General features: G+C 54.6%; 1 protein-coding gene across 2 annotated transcripts in view; it reads left to right on the plus strand.

The window, feature by feature from the left end:
- The window catches only part of THAP4 (THAP domain containing 4), a 38,415-nt gene that overhangs the window by 18,447 nt on the left and 1,450 nt on the right, over positions 1–18,518 (plus strand). For both annotated transcript variants that reach the window (XM_077757214.1, XM_077757222.1), the window contains exons 2-4: positions 2,786–2,945; positions 3,881–3,990; positions 4,772–4,875. In XM_077757214.1, the coding sequence (XP_077613340.1) occupies positions 2,786–2,945; positions 3,881–3,990; positions 4,772–4,875 (374 nt within the window). The remainder of the gene's footprint in view (positions 1–2,785; positions 2,946–3,880; positions 3,991–4,771; positions 4,876–18,518) is intronic.

The following is an 18,518-nucleotide window of genomic DNA, read 5'->3' on the forward strand; positions in this document are numbered from 1 at the left end:
GACCCAAGCTGATATCAAGCATCAGACACTTAATTGATGAGCCTCCCAGGCTCCCTTTTCATTCCTTTTTATAGCCAATACTATGTCCGTCTGGCTGCACGTGTCGTGCTTACCCACTCATCAGCCCGAGCACCCTGGGAGGTTCCGCATCCAGCACCCGTGAACAGCAGCCCATGTGGACGCGTGTCCTCTCGCAGGGGGACACCCAGCAGTGGGACTGGCGCCAGGCCCAGCCCCACCCCCACCCTCCAGCAGAAGAGTCTCCAAGCCTCTTGACTTTGTTTTCGTTTTACTGTTCTCGTCGTCCTCTGTAGTGCGCGTCCACCGCGAGTCCCGCACTGTCCCCGTCCACTTCCACTCCCAGCTTCCTGGTGCATCTCTCCCGACTTCTTTCTGGTGGGATTTCCCTTCTGCTCTCCTGCCCCTTCTTCCCTCAATCTTGCATTTCTCCCTGGAGGTGGTTGTTTCACCGTGTACAGAGTGGGCGCTCATAGCCTTCTCTGGGCCCTGGTGGGCACAGAGCCGTGTGCACAGAGCGGGCGCAGAGCCACGTGCACAGAGTGGATGCAGAGAACTGTGTGCACAGAGCCGTGTATACAGAGCGGGGGCAGAGCCGTGTGCACAGACCCATGTGCGCAGAGCCATGTACACAGCCAGGTGCAGAGTCTGTGCTCACAGCTTTCTCTGGGCCCAGGCAGGCACAGAGCCTTGTGCACAGAGTAGATACAGAGCTGTGAGCACAGACCCATGTGCACAGAGCTGTGTGTACAGAATGGGTGCAGAGCTGTGTGCACAGAGCGGGCGCAGAGCCGTGTGCTCAGAGCCGGGCGCAGAGCCGGCGCTCACAGCCTTCTCTGGGCCCTGGCTGGGGCACGTGCTCCTCCAGGCTTCCGGCTCCAGGCCCCACATCCACTCTCAGACAGGCTTCCTCGGCTGGCACAGTCTGATGGGAGTGCAGGGCGCTCATGAAGTAGGGGTGAGGGGTCCTGTGTCCCTGTGGGTCGATGGTGCGCCGCCAGGGCCCAGCCCCTTTCCTGCTACTTGTGAATGCAGGCAGGGTCCAGGGCCACCCCATTCCCCACACAGTCCTGTGCATTTTGGTGGCTGTGGGTTGTATCTGTGCCCTGCCTTCTCTGAAAGCCAAGGCCAGGGAAAATGGTTTTTAATTATCTCTTGTCATTTTTTATTCTTTTCTGGAAGAGGTGATAATGCTCACTCACCCCACCCTGTTTCCTCAGAGAGAGCCCCAGAGAGATTTTGAGGCAAGAAAGAGCATAACCCAGCTCTGTCTCTATTTGTCTACTTCCCTGTCTCTGTCTGTCTCTCTCCCCCTCATCCCAGGGTGTAGGACCCCTTTCTCCTGGGTTACCCTGAAGAGCAGATTTGATGAGGCGGGGCTCCTGCCCTCCAGTCTCCCCAGGGGGGCAGGACCCAGGTGTCTGCAGGGGGGAGGGTCTGCTGGGCGGGTGCACAGGAGCGGGTCCCCCCCACAGGTCTGACCCTAGGTGGCGGGCTGGGCCCAGGGGAAGGGCCGCACTCACCACCCAGGCCGGAAAGCGCCAGCTGCTTTCACTCAGAACAGACCAGGCCGCCCTGTCTGAGCCGGGACAGCGGCTCCAGGTGCTGCCCTGAATGCGGCGCAGGGTCCCAGACAGAGAGCATCTCAGAAGCTGTGGCTGGCTGGCTGAAAAACAGTGATTTCGCTGTTTGAAAACCGCAGGCCCAAACCGTCCGAGCTCGCTCTCCCCTTCTCTCTCATTGACACCTTGAACCTTGGGCGCTGCCCTCTGGCCCCACATCCCAGCCATCAGCACCTGCAGCTGGCTCTCNCCTTCCCACCACTTGTGCCAGCGACACGGGGCCCAGGCCACCCTCTTCTGTCACCAAGCGCGTGTTGTCCCCGCGTCTCCCGCTCAGACCTCTCCAGGGTCCTCCAGGATCTGGTGCAGCTGCCCTGGCCCGGCCGGCCTTGGGGAGGCCTCCCTGTCCGTGAGCAGCCACAGGCCCACTCCTACCATGGCCTCTGCACGCATCTCGGGGAGCCATCCTCAGCCCTCGAAGTTTCCAGCGCAAATGCCGCACAGCCCCGCCCCCTTTCTGGCCTGTCACCTCTTGCATGATACCTTCAGCATCCTTGTCTCATTTCTTGGTGGACCGCTGTCTTCCCTCGGTGGGACACGGGTGTCCCCACTGGCAGGGTGTTTGTCTGCTGTGTCCCTTGATTGTGAAGCTTTTATTCCTTATCCCCACCATAGGGTGTAGCTAAAATCCTGACTTCACTTTTCTCTTGTCTGATTATGAGAGTTTTATGGGCATCCTCACTTGGCAGCTGTCCACAGGCCATCTGGAGAGGCCAGGAGGAGCCGGTGGGCTGGGGGAAGGAGCAGGTTTTCACACCCCCGCACCCCCACCCCCGGCNTGCGACCCGCCCTTTTCCACCCACAGCTTTTCCCGATTCTTGCTGCAAGCCTAGCACAGCGCGGCCCTCCTCCTTGGGTCCCGTCGTCCTTGGACTTGGCCTCGCTCCCGCCCACCTCCAGCCCTCTTGCTGTATCTCCCATGTAGGCACTGCCGTCTAGCAAGATGACATTTGCTAACTGTTGGGCCTTTTTCTCCCCGGTTCCACAGCCGGCTGGTGCCTTTTTGTGGAGGCGCCGGGTCCGCTGTCAGTAGGAGGGCGTGCTCCTTTACCGAGTGCGCACCTCCACACAAGGCTCAGCAAGCACGCTTTCAAGGAGTCCAGTGGATGCAGAGCCCGCTGACCACGTCTTCCCTCGGTCCCCAGAGCCCCCCACGATGAACCCGGTGGTGGAGCCGTTGTCCTGGATGTTGGGCACCTGGCTGTCAGACCCGCCAGGAGCCGGGACCTTCCCGACGCTGCAGCCCTTCCAGTACCTGGAGGAGGTGTACATCTCCCACGTAGGCCAGCCTGTGCTGAACTTCTCGTAAGTGCACCCCTGACTGTGCGAGAGCAGGTCTGGGCTCAGGAAAGCCTGGCGGGAGCCAGGTGGGGAGACGCAAAGGAACTTAGTTGAGTTTTAGAGATGCACCCTCTTCCTGCCCTGAATCTGGTCACACAGTGGGTGAAAACGGTGCTTTCTGGCTCTCATGTTTTTTGAAGATGCGAGGCTGACCACGTAGCCCCGGGCTGTTAATGCAAACACACAGTCAGTGGTGTCTGCGCTCGGTTAAATTCCCTGTGCCCTGCCGCAGCCCTTTGTGTGGAGCCCAGCCATCCCCGTGTCCCTGAGAATAAAATGACGAACGTGACTGTCCTGGAATTCCCCCTGAGCTGTCTGAGGTCTCAGAGAAGCAGTTTGCACTGTGGGTCTCAGCTTCTTACTGTAACAGCAGGGCACAAGGCCTCTGAGGTCCTGCGGCCGCGTCCTGTCTGCTGTGTCCTGTGTAGGGACCGACAGGACCCCTGAGCAAGATACTGGCTCCCGGGGGGCAGAGCCTTCAGTGAGGGCGGGATTTGACCGAGCTCGCGGCTGCAGGGGCCTGAGAAGCACGGAGGGGCCTTACGGGAGCCCAGTGCCTGAACCACAGAGACCCGAGTTCCTTCCTTCAAGGTCACGATCGGTTGTGGCATCTGGGAAGTTGGGGGTGCGGACAAGAATGAGGAAGGGGGTGGAGGGGAGGGACACCCAGAGGAGCCGCCTCCAGGTCGGAGGTAGAAAGTCCTGACGTCCTTGGCAGCCGGGGCCACACACGTGTCTCTTGGGCTGTGTCTTTTACGTGTCTGCATTTTCCATGTGAACAAGAAGCTGTGTTACTTTATATTTGGGGGGGCCTGCATACAGTGAGACGAGCGTGTGCCACAGCCTGGCACTGTCTTGGGGTGTCCGCTACCTGGGCCTTCACCCTTCCTTCCCGCTAGGTTCAACGCCTTCCACCCGGACACACACAAGCCCATGCACAGGGAGTGTGGCTTCATCCGCCTCAAGCCCGACACCAACAAGGTGGCCTTCGTCAGCGCCCAGAACACAGGTACCATCCCTGGGTGGCCCGCCCCAGCCCAGCCCTGCCCTTCTGCCAGCAAAGGGGAGGCATCTGCCTCCTGCTCTCTGAGTGACCTCTGGGTTTGTTCATGCTGGAGGACACGTTTGCGGGGGGCGAGAAGCGTCAGGCCTTCGGTCAGGCTCGGCGGGGCTCGTCCCCTTTCCCCGGAGCCGTACACACACAGGTGTCCCCTGCAGGGCCAGGTCTCCATGGAGAGAATAAGGCCCACCATGTAGCCCCAAGTTCTCTGTCTGGAAGTCCACGCCGCCCCCAGTGCCAGGTCACCTGAAGATAGTCAGCCAGTTGATTAATTAGAAATTACTCAGAATACACCTGCTTGACCTTTAGCCTTGCTCACTGGCTCAGGCGAGGCTCACTTCTTGGAAGCAGGCGGACAGTCAGAACCAGCCCATCCTGGGGTGGGCCTGCCCAAGGCAGTGGTGAGCTGGAAGTCGGGCGGCAGCGAATAGCCAGGGGTGGGGCGCCTCGTGGCCTTTTTCATGGGGCCGGGGGCAGGGCCAGGGTCAGGGCACCCCCAGAGAGAGTGACCCTCCACAGACACCCCCCCCCCAACCCGCCCCGGCTATAAGAGGACTTGTGAGTCTCTCCCGCTCGATGCCTGGGAGGCTCCGTGCTAGCCGGGGGGACAGGTTGTTTCCTCGATGGCTTCAAAGTTCAGACCTGTTGAAGCATTGGGTGCAAAAGCCGGTGGTGGGGGCAGCAGCTCGGGAAGCCACAGGCAGAACGCTGAGGACTGGCGGCCCCACAGGCATCGTGGAGGTGGAGGAGGGCGAGGTGAATGGGCACGAGCTGTGCATCACGTCCCACTCCGTCGCGAGGATGTCCTTCGCCAAGGAGCCCCACGTGGAGCAGGTGAGTCCACCCTGCAGCTCCCCTTGGGGGCTCGCGACCGCCATGCGCTTGTAGTGGGGTCACAGCCCACCCCTTGGCTCGGAGCCTACCTTTCCGCTTGACCTCGGAGCCTGTCTGCCCATGCTTTCTCATGCCGAGGTGGGGGGTGTGCCACCGTTTAGTCACCCGGTCCCTGGCTGCGGGCAGGGAGGAGGCCCCTCGGTTTTGCTGGTTTCCTGGCACAAGCCCCCTACGTTTGTGTTGTCTTCTTGACCACTGTGTTGCCACCAGCGTGGCCTGGCAGTGCCCGTCTGCAAGTCTGACGGACAGAAGACGGGATCTCGGTTGTGTTTACATTGAACTCGGGTACAGGGGGCGTCCCCACGTCTCTTGCTCTCCCGCTCGATGTTCACGGTCCTCGCCTGTGTTGTGTGCGCTGACATTTACAGGAGCTTTCTGTGTGCGTGGCTTATACCCCCTGTCTGCTGCTCATGAGACACAGTGCCCATTTGGTGGCATGTGTTAGTTTGGTTTGTGGCTCGCTCCGCCTACCGGCTGTGAGCTTTCCCATTGGTCCCTCTGGGGGGGTCTTTCCCTCCATGGCCTCGGGGTAGGTGCTTCTGCTCAGGTGGTCAAAATTCCCCCACATCCTTCCTTCTCCCACATGCTCGTAGCTCATTTTCACACTCAGAGCTTCATCCGTCCCAGATTTGTTTGCCCATCATGCTGTGTACAGACACCCGGGTGACCAGCGCCCCACAGACCTGCAATGTCCTGTCCTGCGCCCGTCCCCATGGATGGGACAGGAAGCGTCTCCTATCTCCTCTTCACCGACAGTGATTAAAAGTGTCTCAGAACTTGGGCTCCCGATACTCTTCCCTCTAAATTTCCTTGCTTAATTCTTCAGCACTTCCTCTCCTGGATGAGGCGTCCCGTGCTCTGTCCGGGCGGGCCCATGCACGGCAGGATTGCGTGAACACGCGCATTGACCTGGGGAGTCGTGGCCGCCTGGTCGGCAGCAGCGGCGGTGCCATGTCACCACGGTTTCAGGTCTAGTTTGGGCTGTTGCCGGGGCGCCAAATTTCTTTCTTTATAATTTCAGTTATGTAGGTATTGGATGTTCGTGGCTCTGCCTCCGGCACGGCCTCACCTTCTGAGGGCTGGTGGTGGCGGGGAGGGCTCCGGTGTCCGTGCACTGCTGCTGGACAGGGACGTGTTTGTCACGTCTGACACCTGGTTCTCGGGCACAGCCCTGACGGGGTGAACGCGTGTTGGCGCCCACCCCCGAGGCACCCACCCACCCCAGAGGCACTCGCTGTGGGCTACCTCGTGGCAGGCAGCCTTGTCAGGTAAGGACGTCCTGTTTCTACTGTATTTTCACTGCAGTAAAAATTATGTTCAGAAGTGGGTTTTGAGCTTCATCAAATGCTTTTGCAGTCTTTTTTGGGAGGATTCTGTGTTTTTTCTAATTGACGCTGTTGACACAGTGAGTCAGAATAATAACGTCTAAGCGTTGAGGCACATCTGCTTTTTGAGGATAGCTCCTACGTGCTGTGATTTTCAGAAATTATTGTCTGTTTGGGTAACAGGTTTTCATGGAGTGAGCTGGGAGCTTCTTAGCGGTTTCTGTTCCCTGACCAGGAGGGAGCCCCATGGCAATGCCTGCTCTGGGATGCCCTCGAGACAGCANCTCTCTGCTTGCCTGGCCCTCCCCCTTGTTGCTACATTTGCAGCCTCACCTCACAGTTCCCAGGAAAGGGGCCCTTTCTTGTAGGCTCAGTTTGAGGAGGAAGTGACGCGTACTGCGCTCTCCGTCTCTGAGCTTCTGCTCTTTCTCTTTCTTTTGCGTTTTCTCTTTTTCTTGCTCATACTTGCCTAAGGTTACTTATTTTATCAGGGTGTGAGGAGGGCTTGTTTATTTTTGCTGGAGAACTTTGGGCTGTATTTTTTATTTTTTTAATCTTAATTTTTTAGAGAATGAGTAAAAGCAGGGGAGGGGCAGAGAGAGGCAGACACAGAATCTGAAGCAGCTTCAGGCTCCGAGCTGTTAGCACAGAGCACAATGCGGGGCTCGAACCCACAAACTGTGAGATCATGACCTGAGCCGAAGTCAGGCAATTAATTGACGGAGACCCCCAGGCGCCCCAAACTTTGGCTCCTGTCTGTAAAAGGAGGTGGAGATGAGGTGAAGCCTGTGGGCGCAGGGCCAGAGGAGGGCTCAGCTCCGCAGTGACCCGGCTGACCGAAGGCTGGGCAGGTGCCTGGGTTGGCCTCCCTGCTGGGTCGATATGGACAGAACCTGGAAGTGAGAAGCTCACACTTGAGGCTGGAAGAGGGGAGGGGCAGGACTGGAAGCATGTGTGCATCCTCCCAGCAGCTGGTGGCGGAACACCTGGCTTCCACAGCCCCTGGGAGTGGCAGGTGTCAGGACAGGTCCCTGCCTGTCTGCTGTTGAAGCCTGACCCCGTCCTCACCCTTCTCTGTTATCTGCCGCCTATGCTTGGTCACTCAGGACCCCACGCAGTGGCCTGACACCCAGCAGATCCAGGCCCCTGTCCCCATTTGACAGGATCAGAGACCTCCCTTCCAGAAACTCCACCCGTTAATGCTCACCGCACCCTGAGGTGCTGACTCCTGTGTCCAGGCTGCTCTGACAGCCAGTGAGGCTGATCAGTGTTCCATCCCCGCCTGCTTGGTCCCTCCTCTTGGGAGGCCCTGCCCCGGCCCCCTGACCCCTGCACACCGATCCAACATAATTTGGAATTAAGCTCCTCGTCAGTTTCTTGTTGCCAGTACCCTTTCCTGTCTGCATCACTTCCTCTTCTTACTCAACTTTCTCAGTTATACGTGGTTCAATTTCCCAGGCTCCCCTCTCTGGATTGGTTTTGGTGTTTCTTAATTAACAGATCAGAAAATATGTATTGTGTATTCTTTTCTGGAAGCAGTACAGCGTGACTTAAAACTTCCCCTGCAGCTCCTCAGTGCACCTGGACTTGTGTGCAGGTGAAGCCTGGCTGTCCCGGCCCCAGCCCGAAGGGCCTGCACCCCCGCCCTGTCCAGGCGCCCGGCCTTTCCACCGGCCCGTCCTCAGTGTCTTAAATATTGGAGATTACTAGAATTTTTTTTTTAACTTAAAAAACAGCAACTCTCTTGAAGTATAGTTTACATAGAATCAGTGCATACACCTGAGGTATCCAGTCAAGAGCAGAATAGCCCAGCCCCCGGCCCCTGGCCCCCAACCAGGGCCAGATTTCTGTCACCACAGACCAGGTGCGCATCTTCTAGGACCCCTTACAAATGGAGCTGTACAGGATTTACTCCTTTCATTCATGGAAACATTTTTGAGATTCGTTCCTGCTATTGCTCGTGGAGGGACTCTGGGTGGTTTTGATGCGGAGCCGTGCCCCCCACCCCCGGGGCGCGCCCATCACGGCTCCATCTGCTCTCTGTTGACGGACGCTGATTCTGGGCCGTCTCGGCACCTGTGCCCCTCCGTGCCTGGTCACGTGGTCCTGCCTGCGGGGTGACAGCCTCAGGCTGGGCAGCAGTGGCCGGTGGCGAGGCTGGGCTCACTGGCGTCAGAGGGGCCGCACCGTGGGCCCGCGCCCTCCACCACGCTGGCCCTTGCATAAATTCGCTGCCAGGGACCCGGCGGCCTTGCCTCCTGTGCCCGTTGCTCATCCTGTGAAGCAGGAGCCCACCCGGTGCCCCTCTCGCCCGCGGGCCACCGTCTCCCCGCTCAGCTGTCAAGGCTGTGCCCTCCGCATGCAAGTGCTGCAGGGAGACGCAGGGATGGCGCCCAGCTGATGACTTGCCTTTTCATTTCATTAACAAAGTCTCTTACCTTTCACATTCTCATACCAGTTTTTTCTTTCATAGTCTGTGCTTTTTGTGCCCTTTCGTAAGTTCTTTTGCCAGCAGAGATTTCTAACCTGCGTTTTCGCCAAGAATATTTATGGTTTTCACTTTTACTTTAAGGTTTATGATTTTAGGAATTGACATCTTTGTATGGTATCAGGTAGAAGTCAAGGTGCTTATACTTTTTTCCCGTATTGATACCTGTTGTTCCCTTACAATGATTGTGGGTGTTTTCCTTTATTCTCTCTCTTTTTTTATTTATTTTTTTATTTTATTTTTTTTTTATTTTTTAATGTTTTTATTTATTTCTAGGAGAGAGAGAGAGACAGCGTGAGCAGAGGAGGGTCAGAGAGAGAGGGAGTCACAGACTGAAACAGGCTCCAGGCTCTGAGCCGGCAGTCAGCACAGAGCCCGACGCGGGGCTCGAACCCACGAACCGCGAGATCATGACCTAAGCGAAAGTCGGACACTCAACCGACTAAGCCACCCGGGCGCCCCTCTCTCTTTTTTTTTTTTAAGCTTGTTTCTTTTTCAGAGAGAGACGGTGAACAGGGGAGGGGCAGAGAAAGGGGGAGCAAGAATCCCAAGCAGGCTCTGCATTGCCAGCACAGAGCCCAACATTGGGCTAATTCCCACAAACCGCAAGATCATGACCTGAGTTGAAATCAAGAGTTGGACGCTCAACCAGCTGAGCCACCCAGGAGCTCCTTTCCTTTATTCTCTCTTTTTTTAAATTGTTTTTTAATGTTTTATTTTTTATTTTATTATTTATTTATTTATTTATTTTTTGAGAGAGAGAGGGACAGAGCATGAATGGGGAGGGGCAGAGAGAGAGGGAGACACAGAATCCAAAGCAGGCTCCAGGCTCCGTGCTGTCAGCACAGAGCCCGATGTGGCTCGAACTCATGAGCTACAAGATCATGACCTGAGCCAAAGTCAGACATGCAACCAGCTGACCCACCCAGGCGCCCCCTGCTTTATTCTCTTTATGTGATTAGTTATAAGAACAGATGTTGAACCAACTTTGCATCCTTCAGTTAAACCCCACCTGATTGTAATGATTTATCATTTTCGATTATTGCTGGATTTTTGTATTGCTAAAATCTATAAATTGGAGAAGTTTTGCTTCATATTATTTCTTTTATTCTAATCATCCTGAGTTTAATTTCCTCCTGTTTTTTGATTTCTTTTCTTTTTTTTTAAATTTTTTTTTTAATGTTTTATTTATTTCCAGGAGAGAGAGACAGTGTGAGCAGGGGAGGGTCAGAGAGAGAGGGAGTCACAGACTGAAACAGGCTCCAGGCTCTGAGCTGGCAGTCAGCACAGAGCCCGACGCGGGGCCCGAACCCACGAACCGCGAGATCATGACCTAAGCGAAAGTCGGACGCTTAACCGACTAAGCCACCCAGGCGCCCCTGTTTTTTGATTTCCTAAATGGGAAACCTGCATCACTGATACTTAGCCCATTTCTAGTTTGTGACACTGGACACTGTGGATTTTCCTCTGAGCCCTGCTTCATCTGCCCTTGCAGGTATTAGTAGAGTGTGTTCTTACTGCCTCCTAGCTCAAAATATCTTCTCTGGGGACTTTTTTTTCTGAACTGGGTTATTTGGAAGTTATGCTACTTACTTTCCGAATATTTAAGGGCTTTCTGTGTACTCTATTGCTAATGGCTCCTAATTCGACTCCATAAAGCCCAGAGAACATGTTCTCAGAGTCACTTTACGCCACGGCATGTGCTATAACTTGGTGAATATTTCATGCGTACTCCCAATGCGTAAGAACTGACAGTTGTTGGGTGTCATGGACTCACAGTGCCGGTTAGGTCAGGTCGCTTGATGACGTCATTCAGGTTTCCAGTGTACTGCTGAACTTACACTGCTAGAGGGAGTCTGGTTCTGTCTGATTCCTGGCAGGTGTTAAAATTTCCAACAACAATTGAAGCTAGTCCTATTCCTTGCTTTAGTTCTATTCCTTTGCTTCACGACTTTGAAGCTCTGGTATTAAATGCATACCTATGATGATATACTTCATGCTTATGAAATGTTCCTCTTGATAACTTGTAGTGCTGTGCCTTGAAGTCTGACAGTAGCAGAACCACACCTGCTTTCCAGTGCTGTTGTCTCTGTGCTGTGTCCTTCTTCCTACCTTTTTACATTCAACCTCTGTTTATATTCAGAGTACATCTCTTATAGTCTTGCTTTTTTTGTCTAGTCAGAGAACTCTGTGTTTTAATTGGAATGTTTAGTCCATTTACATTTAATAAAAAAATTACTGGTATGGTTGGTTGTCAGACCACCATCATGATTTGTTTTTGTTTTTTGTTCTTGTTTTGTTCCTTAACTGTGTTCTCTTGGGTTAAATATATTTGGCATTCTGTTTTATTTGTACTGTTACCTTTTTTTAATGTTTATTTTTTAGAGAGACAGAGCAAGAGGGGGGCAGAGAGAGAGAGAGAGAGAGAGAGAGAGAGAGAGAGAGAAAGAATCCCAAGCAGGCTCCTTACTGTCCTTGCAGAGCCCAACACGGGGCTCTAACCCACGAACCGTGAGATCATGACCTGAGGCAAAATCAGGAGTTGGACATTTAACCAACTGAGCCGCCCAGGTGCCGCACATCCTGTTCGCAGGGAACGCATCCGTGGTTTAAGCTTATTTGTGTAATTGAGCCATCACCACTGGGCGTCCCCAGAACACTTGGATTTTCTAAGACTAAACCTCTCTTCCCCATAATTCATGACTCCCCGTTGTTTCCCCAATGCCCCTGGCACCAAGCACCCCACCCTCTGTGCTGCGAACCTGGCGACTCCTGGGACCTCATGTGAGCATCTGAGTCACACTGTGTGTCTTTTGTTGCTGGCTTATTTCACGTGGTGTAATGTGCTCAGGGTTCATCCACATTGTAGAATATTGCAGAAGTTCCTTCCTTCAGGCTGAATAATGCTCGGTTGTGTGTGTGTGTGTATTACATTTGCTCAGCCGTCCATCCATGGTGGACACGAGAGCTGCCTCCGTGTTATAGCTGCTGTGGGTGACGCTGCTGTTAACGCAGGTGCACGGACAGCTGCGAGCCCTGCTCCGGCACTCTTGAGTGTGCGCCCCAAGTGCGCGTGCACAGCCGCACGGAACCCCACGTTCCCGACAGCGGCCGCGCCAGTGAGCAGTCAGGCCAGCGTGCAGGAGCCCCCCCTTCTCCACGCCGTCACCAGCGCTGGCTGTGCCCCAGCAGCCGGAGCTCTCATTCCAGACGCGTGATCAGCAGATAACGGTCTCTCGTTTCATGAGTCGCTGTTTTTACTGTTTGTAGTGTCTTCTGATGCATAAAAGTCCTTAATTTTCATGAATTAGTTTGTTTTTTCTCTGTTGCTTATGTGTTTGGTGTCATATCCAAGAAATCATCGCCAAGTCCACGTAGTGAAGCATTCGTGCTGTTTTCTTCTAAGGGCTTTATTGTTTGACCTCTTACATTTAAGTAAGTCCCTGACTCACTTTGAGTTAGTTTTTGGGGGGGGTGGGGAGACTAAGGAAGCGTCCAGCGTCATTCTTCTGCGTGTGGACGTGCGGCTTTTCCAGCACTGTTTCTCACAAAGACTGTCCTTTCCCCCGTTGGATGGTCCTGACAGCTTTGTTGAAAATGGTCTTAGCACACATGGGAGGGTTTATTTCCGGGGTCTCCATTCTGTTCCATGTCGGTATGTCTGCGTTCCTGCCAGTGCCGTGCTGTCGTGAAATCAGAGGTGTGTGTGTTCCAGTTTTCTTTCTTTTTGGGAATTTTTGGGGCTCTTCTGGGTCCCTGAGATTCCATGACCCTTAGGGTGGATTTTTCTGTTTCTACAAAATATACCGTTGGGGTTTTCACTAACTTTGTAGACCCGTGGGCAGCATTGGTATCTTACTGGTGCTAAGTCGTCTAATCCGTGAACATGGGAGGCGCATCTGTTTATTCATGTTTCTTGTTCTTGGTTTTGTTGTTCTTGCTGTTGTGGGCTGTCTCTGTGCCCAGGAGCCACCTGAGGCGTGAGCTGGAGGTCTTCTCTGGTCCTTTCGAGCCTTTCCCTGGGCCTGCACGGGCGCGGCCTCGCCTCCCCACGTGTGGCCTCGTTTGTCCAAGTCCCTCACGTCCTCCTCCTGAAAGGGGAAAAAGGAAAAATGAAGTGGGGAAAAGGGGTGCCGGCCCTTCAGATCTCCTGTGGCCTGGGCTGGAGGGGGCAGGGCCTCTGCACTCGGAGGAGAGGGTCCTCACTGCCCTCCCTGGTCCCCCCAGGCTGCTCCAGACACACGTGCAGCTGCCTGCCTCCCGCCTGCTGGACAGGCCGGTGCACTCGTGTCCGGACGGGGCCGATTCTGGGGGTGTCCTGCTCAGCCGTCTTCCCCAAATCCTCTTCCACTCCCAGCTTCAAAGGATATTTTTGCTATAAAATGAATTCTGGGTAAGCAGGTCTGGTTTTTAAAAGGAATTTCTTTATATTCCTTTGTCTTCTGACATTTATTTGTTTTGCTGATAGGTCAGCCAAACTTCTTCATGCACCATACATAATTTGTTTTTTTTTCCTCTAGTCATTTTTTTAGATTTTTTTTCTTTATCTGGACTTTAACCCTTTCACTATCATGTTCCTGGGTGAGGTTTTCCTGTGTTTATCCTGCGTAGGTCTCCTGAAATGCGTAGATCTGTAAGGTGGTATTTTTCATCATATTTGGGGATTTTTAGCCATTATTTTTTCAACTGTTTTTCTGCTATGTCATTACTGTTTTCCTATTGGAACTGCTGTTAAACATATGTTAGGCCCTTTAATCCTGTACCATATGTCCCTGAGACCGTTCATTTTTCATCCTGTTTTCTTTATATTATTCAGTCTGGATATTTTAAAGATTTTATTTTATTATTTCTTTAAAGCTTATTTATTTTGAAAGAGAGAGAGTGCACACACGCAGGAATGGGGGAGAGACGGGGGGAAGAGAATCCCAAGCAGGCTCTGCGCTATCACCAGAGCTCTACATGGGGTTCAGTCCCGTGAACCGTGAGATCATGACTTGAGCCAAAATCAGGAGTTGGACGCTCAACCACCTGAGCCACCCAGGCGCCCCTAAAGGTTGTACTTTTAAGAAATCTCTGCCCCCAACATGGGGCTTAAACTACCAACTCCAAGATCAAGAGTCAATTGCTCCACCAGCTGACCCAGCCAGGCGCCCCCCCAACTTGGATATTTTTGTTGATCTGTTTTCAGTTTCACCAAGTCTTTCTTCTGTCTCCAGTTTGCTGTTAAGTTATGAAGTGAATTTTTCACCTATCTTTGTGCGTTTTCTCAAAACGACCCTTCTTCCTGGCCTCCTCTCCATCACCTCCCTTGTCCCGCTCTGGTGACCTCCTTTCCCTGTCGCTGGGGAGCAGCAGGGCGGGGTCTGGTTACAGTCGTGGGACAGCGCGAGTCTGTAGCCGTGAAACAGATTCTGCCGCCTGGACCCTCACCCGCTCACAGAGCCGTGGAAGCAGCTTACATGTGCACCGACGGGCACCTGGACAGAGCGTGCGTGCGTGCGTGTGTGTGTGATGTGCGTTCACCCGCGCACACAAGGAATACTAGACAGAATTTAAAAAGAATTAAGTCCTGCCACCTGTCATGTGCTAAAGTAAAATCCTGCAGGGAAGAAATACTGCGTGGTTGTTCCCTGGGTGGAGGGATGGCACGCTGTAGGTCAAGGGCACAAAACGTCCAGTTGTATGAGGAGTGCGTCGTGGAGATGTAACGTCCAGCACGGTGTCTGTAGTTTATGCTGTGTTGTGTACATGGGGCTCACAGATCTCACACCCACACGCATGAAGTAGCTGTGTGAGGCGATGGGGGTGTCAGCTAACGCCACATACGCCCGCCTCCAGCCCACGCCTTCACACCTCCAGTGTCGCGTGTCTCAGTCACTGGGAGCAAGTCCGACAGAAACGGCAGGGGCCTGAGACAGGGAGGCTCTGGGCGGCCTCGGCACGCCGGGATCCCACGTCCGTCACGCTCACCCCTTCTTGCCTCCGTGCCCTCCGCCACACCCACGCGTCAGCGCTCACTCTGCCGGGAGCACGTTTGCCACCGGGGCTTCCTGATTTCTTTGTTCAGGACCTAAAACACAGTGAAAGCCAGCCCCCTCCTGAATTTCCTTTTCCACCTTTTCTCTACTGAACAAAACAAGGAAAAAACCGCTTTTAGAAAGCATTAAAACAAGAAATTCTCACGTGATGCCTCCCTCTGCAGCTGCGTTTCTCTGGGGTGGGTGCTCGCTCGGCGAAGATTACAACTTGCATCTGTTCGGAGGGACTCTTCCTGCACCCTCAGAGGCTCGCGGGCCCGGACCCGGCTGTGTGTGCGGCTGTGTGTGCGGGAGCTGGGCCCCCCGCGGTGGGAGTGCGCTGCCTCTGATCGCCCGAAGGCCTGGACAGGCTCCTCTTGAAGCTGTCTAGCAGTTCCTTCCAGTCTCCTGTTCCTTGAATGAGGATCAGTCTGTGGCCCAGGGGGTCTTTGTTTTGATGATGCCTTAGCTGTCGTGGCCACAGCGTTATGCTGAGGGAACTTACCAGATTGCTGTCTGTCAGGAGAGGCCGTGGGACCCACAGTGAGTCTGTTTTTGAGCCTGAGCAAGGCAGCGTACAGTCTGCCTCAACTTTGTATCTTTCCAGTGACTTCCATTGCAACACGAGAAATATCCTCCAAGGGACAAACCTAAAGGAACCTGACAGGTGGCCCTCGAGGCCTGTGTGCTGGTGCTACCATTGCTGGCTTTGGCTCTGAGTCCTCTGCTGTGACAGCTGTGCTCTCCGCCACAGGCTGACGGCACTCGGGCCACGCTCACGAGTGGGAGGGATCTGACCTGACCAGGACCCAGTGAGTGTGTGCCCCGGGGGCGGTAGGCATCCTCCCCGGGCCTGGCAGTCAGGCTGTGCACCCCCAGGGCCGCCTCCTGCCTCCTCGCCATGCTGCCTCCTCCAGAGCAAGATGGATGTCGCGGGTTTGGGCGCAAAGAGGCAGAGCTGAGGGGAGGCTACACTCGGATCACTGCACCAGGAGGCAGCCCGTGGGGGGGCTTCTCCAGCCGTGCAGGGACAGCCGTTCAGAAAATGCCAGTTGTCCTCAGGTGTTAGGTGTTTTGAGGAGCCTCTCACAGCCTCAGAGTAAGTAAGCAGTGGCCTTGCTCTTTTCCGTGGCTCACAAGTGGGGGTGCCCCACCTACACGTCCGTGCACAGCATGGTCCCGGGCACCCAGCTGAGGGCACCATAAGACCACGAGTCTCCGCCTGTGTCCTCCGAAAAGTGGTCTCAAAAGTAAAAGCCTTGTTTGTTCATTTTTTAAGAGAGATCAAGACAGCGAGCAGAGAAGGGGCAGGGAGAGAGGGAGACACAGAATCCAAAACAGCTCCAGGCTCGGAGCTGTCAGCACAGAGCCCGACGTGGGGCTTGAACTCATGAACCACAAGAACCTGAGCTGAAGTCAGACGCTTAACCGACTGAGCTACCCAGGTGCCCCAAGTCTTGTTTATTTTTAAATGAAATTCCAGAAAAAATAGCGTAGAATTACAGATGTTGATACAGTGAGACAATGCGTACATGGCACACGAGGCCCCTCCTGTTGTGTACCCTCTTGTGGGCACCCCCCCACCTCTGACTTGTGCTCTCCTGACCTCCCGCATGTTGCTGTCGGCTGGATGGCAGGGACCTTGCCGGCAGGCCAGGCTCCTGGGGCTCCAGCACTGGAGCTGGGGTGTGCCTGGGATTGCGTGTCCACACCCCCGGGCGGCAGCTGCTGGCTCTGGAGACACACCGAGTTATGGGACACGGGACATGGACTCCGTGCATCTCCCCTGCTCTGTCGTCTTTTTATTTTGCTTCTTTATCTTATGCCACTCTTTTTCTTAATGACGGCACAATGAAACTTTCTTCTTCTCATGAGGAAATACAGATGTTTCTGGTTTAGCCGGAGTCAGAGATGTCCTCACAGGTGACCCTGGAAACCTCTCGCACTTGACCACACGGGTGAACGCCGTTTGCGGGAGCCAGCGTGTATTCCGCCGTAGACAGTACCTTTGGTAAAACGAAGCCCAGGCCGTTGTCCACCGGAGCCCTTGGTAGCTGGCGCTCTGCAGTCACAGGCTGGATTCTGAGAGACCAGAAGTAAACTGTGTCAGACACGCCGGCGTGTTGACTTTGAGTAGGACGGGAAGTATTTTCAAAAACATCGTGATTTGAGGCATTTTTCGTGCCTCTCCCAAGAGCTGGATGTGGGTCAGCCCCTTCCCACGCTCCCCCATTCACAGGAGCAAAGCGGGCCGCTTGCCTCAGTTTCCCGAGTCGTGTGCTTCGACAGGTCACTATAGATGGCCACCATGTGCTCACTCCCGCCCTGCCTTCATCTGCCCCTGCTTCTCCACGCGGGGAGCCCTCCTCTGGCCTTCTCTTTAAGGGGGTGCGAAATCCACTGTGGAGTTTCTTTGGTCTAAAAAGTCCTGATTTTGCCTTCAGTTTTGAAGAGGATTTTCACTGGGGACACCCCCCAGGTGGCGGTAACGTCACTACTCCATGGTGCTGTCCCGCTGTGTCCTGGCGCCCGCCCGCCCGGCCTGTGCAGCTGGGCTGGCTGCCCTTCCGGGGCAGCCGGGGTGGGGTGCACTTTTCGTGTGGGTCTCAGGGGTCTCCCAGGAGCTTCCGAAAGGCAGCCCCGACCTGCTCACATCTGGCCGCGTCCCGTTCTGTCCTAGGTGCTGGGGTTTCCACCACACGGAAGAGCTGTGACTCTCCCTGTGGCTCCCGTCCGTCTGTCTGTCCGTCCTTGCGGTCCAGTGGGCGTGTTCTGCTGACCGTGTTCCAGCTACGTCTCTACTGCCAAGTCTACTTTGGGGGCTTTAATTTCACTGTTACATTTTGCAGTTTATAGATCTTCCATTTTACTCTTTTTGTCAGATCCGGTTCTCTGCTGAAATGCTCTGTAGGCAGTACCGTGTCTCCTGACGGCGGCAGGATNTCACCTCCTGTGCGAAGTCAGAGGCTAGACCCCAAGTGTGGAAACCGCAGGCTCTGTGCAGGGCTGTCTCCCACCGAGGGGTGTTCTCACCCAGCCGCTGGTCCAGGGAGGGCAGACCCCACCTGCTGGAGGCCGAGCTGTTTTGAAGCTGACCTCCCTGTCCGGTCCCTTCCGGGGTGACTCTCAGTGAGGGGCAGCCCATCAGCGGCCCCAGACCAAAGCCAGGAGTGTTTCCAGACTCTCCTTCTTGATGGGCATGGTGTTCCAGAGTGTTCCATGCAGCACCGCGCCATGAATCAGAACTACTGCCCTCGGTGTCCAGCCACACACCTCGGGTGAAGGGTTGCTCTGAGCTGGGCCTCCACACACCCTTCTCTCTGGGACCTTTGTCCCGGCTATCAGGGTCGTTGCCTTTAAATGGACTTTAAAGGGACTTTCTGAAATGCGACTTTTCTGGTTTTCTGTGCCAGTTGGTCAGTTACAGGGCGGATTCCTACATTGCCAGGCCCCCGGCGCGGCCGGAACACCGGGAAGGCACTGGCCACAGGGTGGTGTCTCGGCCGTTACCATGCTCCACACTCTGGCAGATACTCCAGTCGGATGGCATTTTCTCACTGGCCGCCATATTTTGTTCTGACAAATTCGTGGTTCCAAAAGTGCTCGTACTGAGTTTTCCGAGAATGCGTGTTGGGTCAGTTCAAGTTGTAGGCGTGAAAGTGCACAAAGCAGGAAGGCGTTGGAAGGTCAGCTTTTGTCTGGAAAGAGAAAGACAGCTGGTTCTAAGGCTGGGGTGAGACCACTTCCCGCCAG

This window comes from Crocuta crocuta, unplaced genomic scaffold (assembly GCF_008692635.1).
Source record: "Crocuta crocuta isolate KB4526 unplaced genomic scaffold, BGI_CrCroc_1.0 scaffold290, whole genome shotgun sequence".
In the NCBI taxonomy this organism is placed as follows: domain Eukaryota; kingdom Metazoa; phylum Chordata; class Mammalia; order Carnivora; family Hyaenidae; genus Crocuta; species Crocuta crocuta.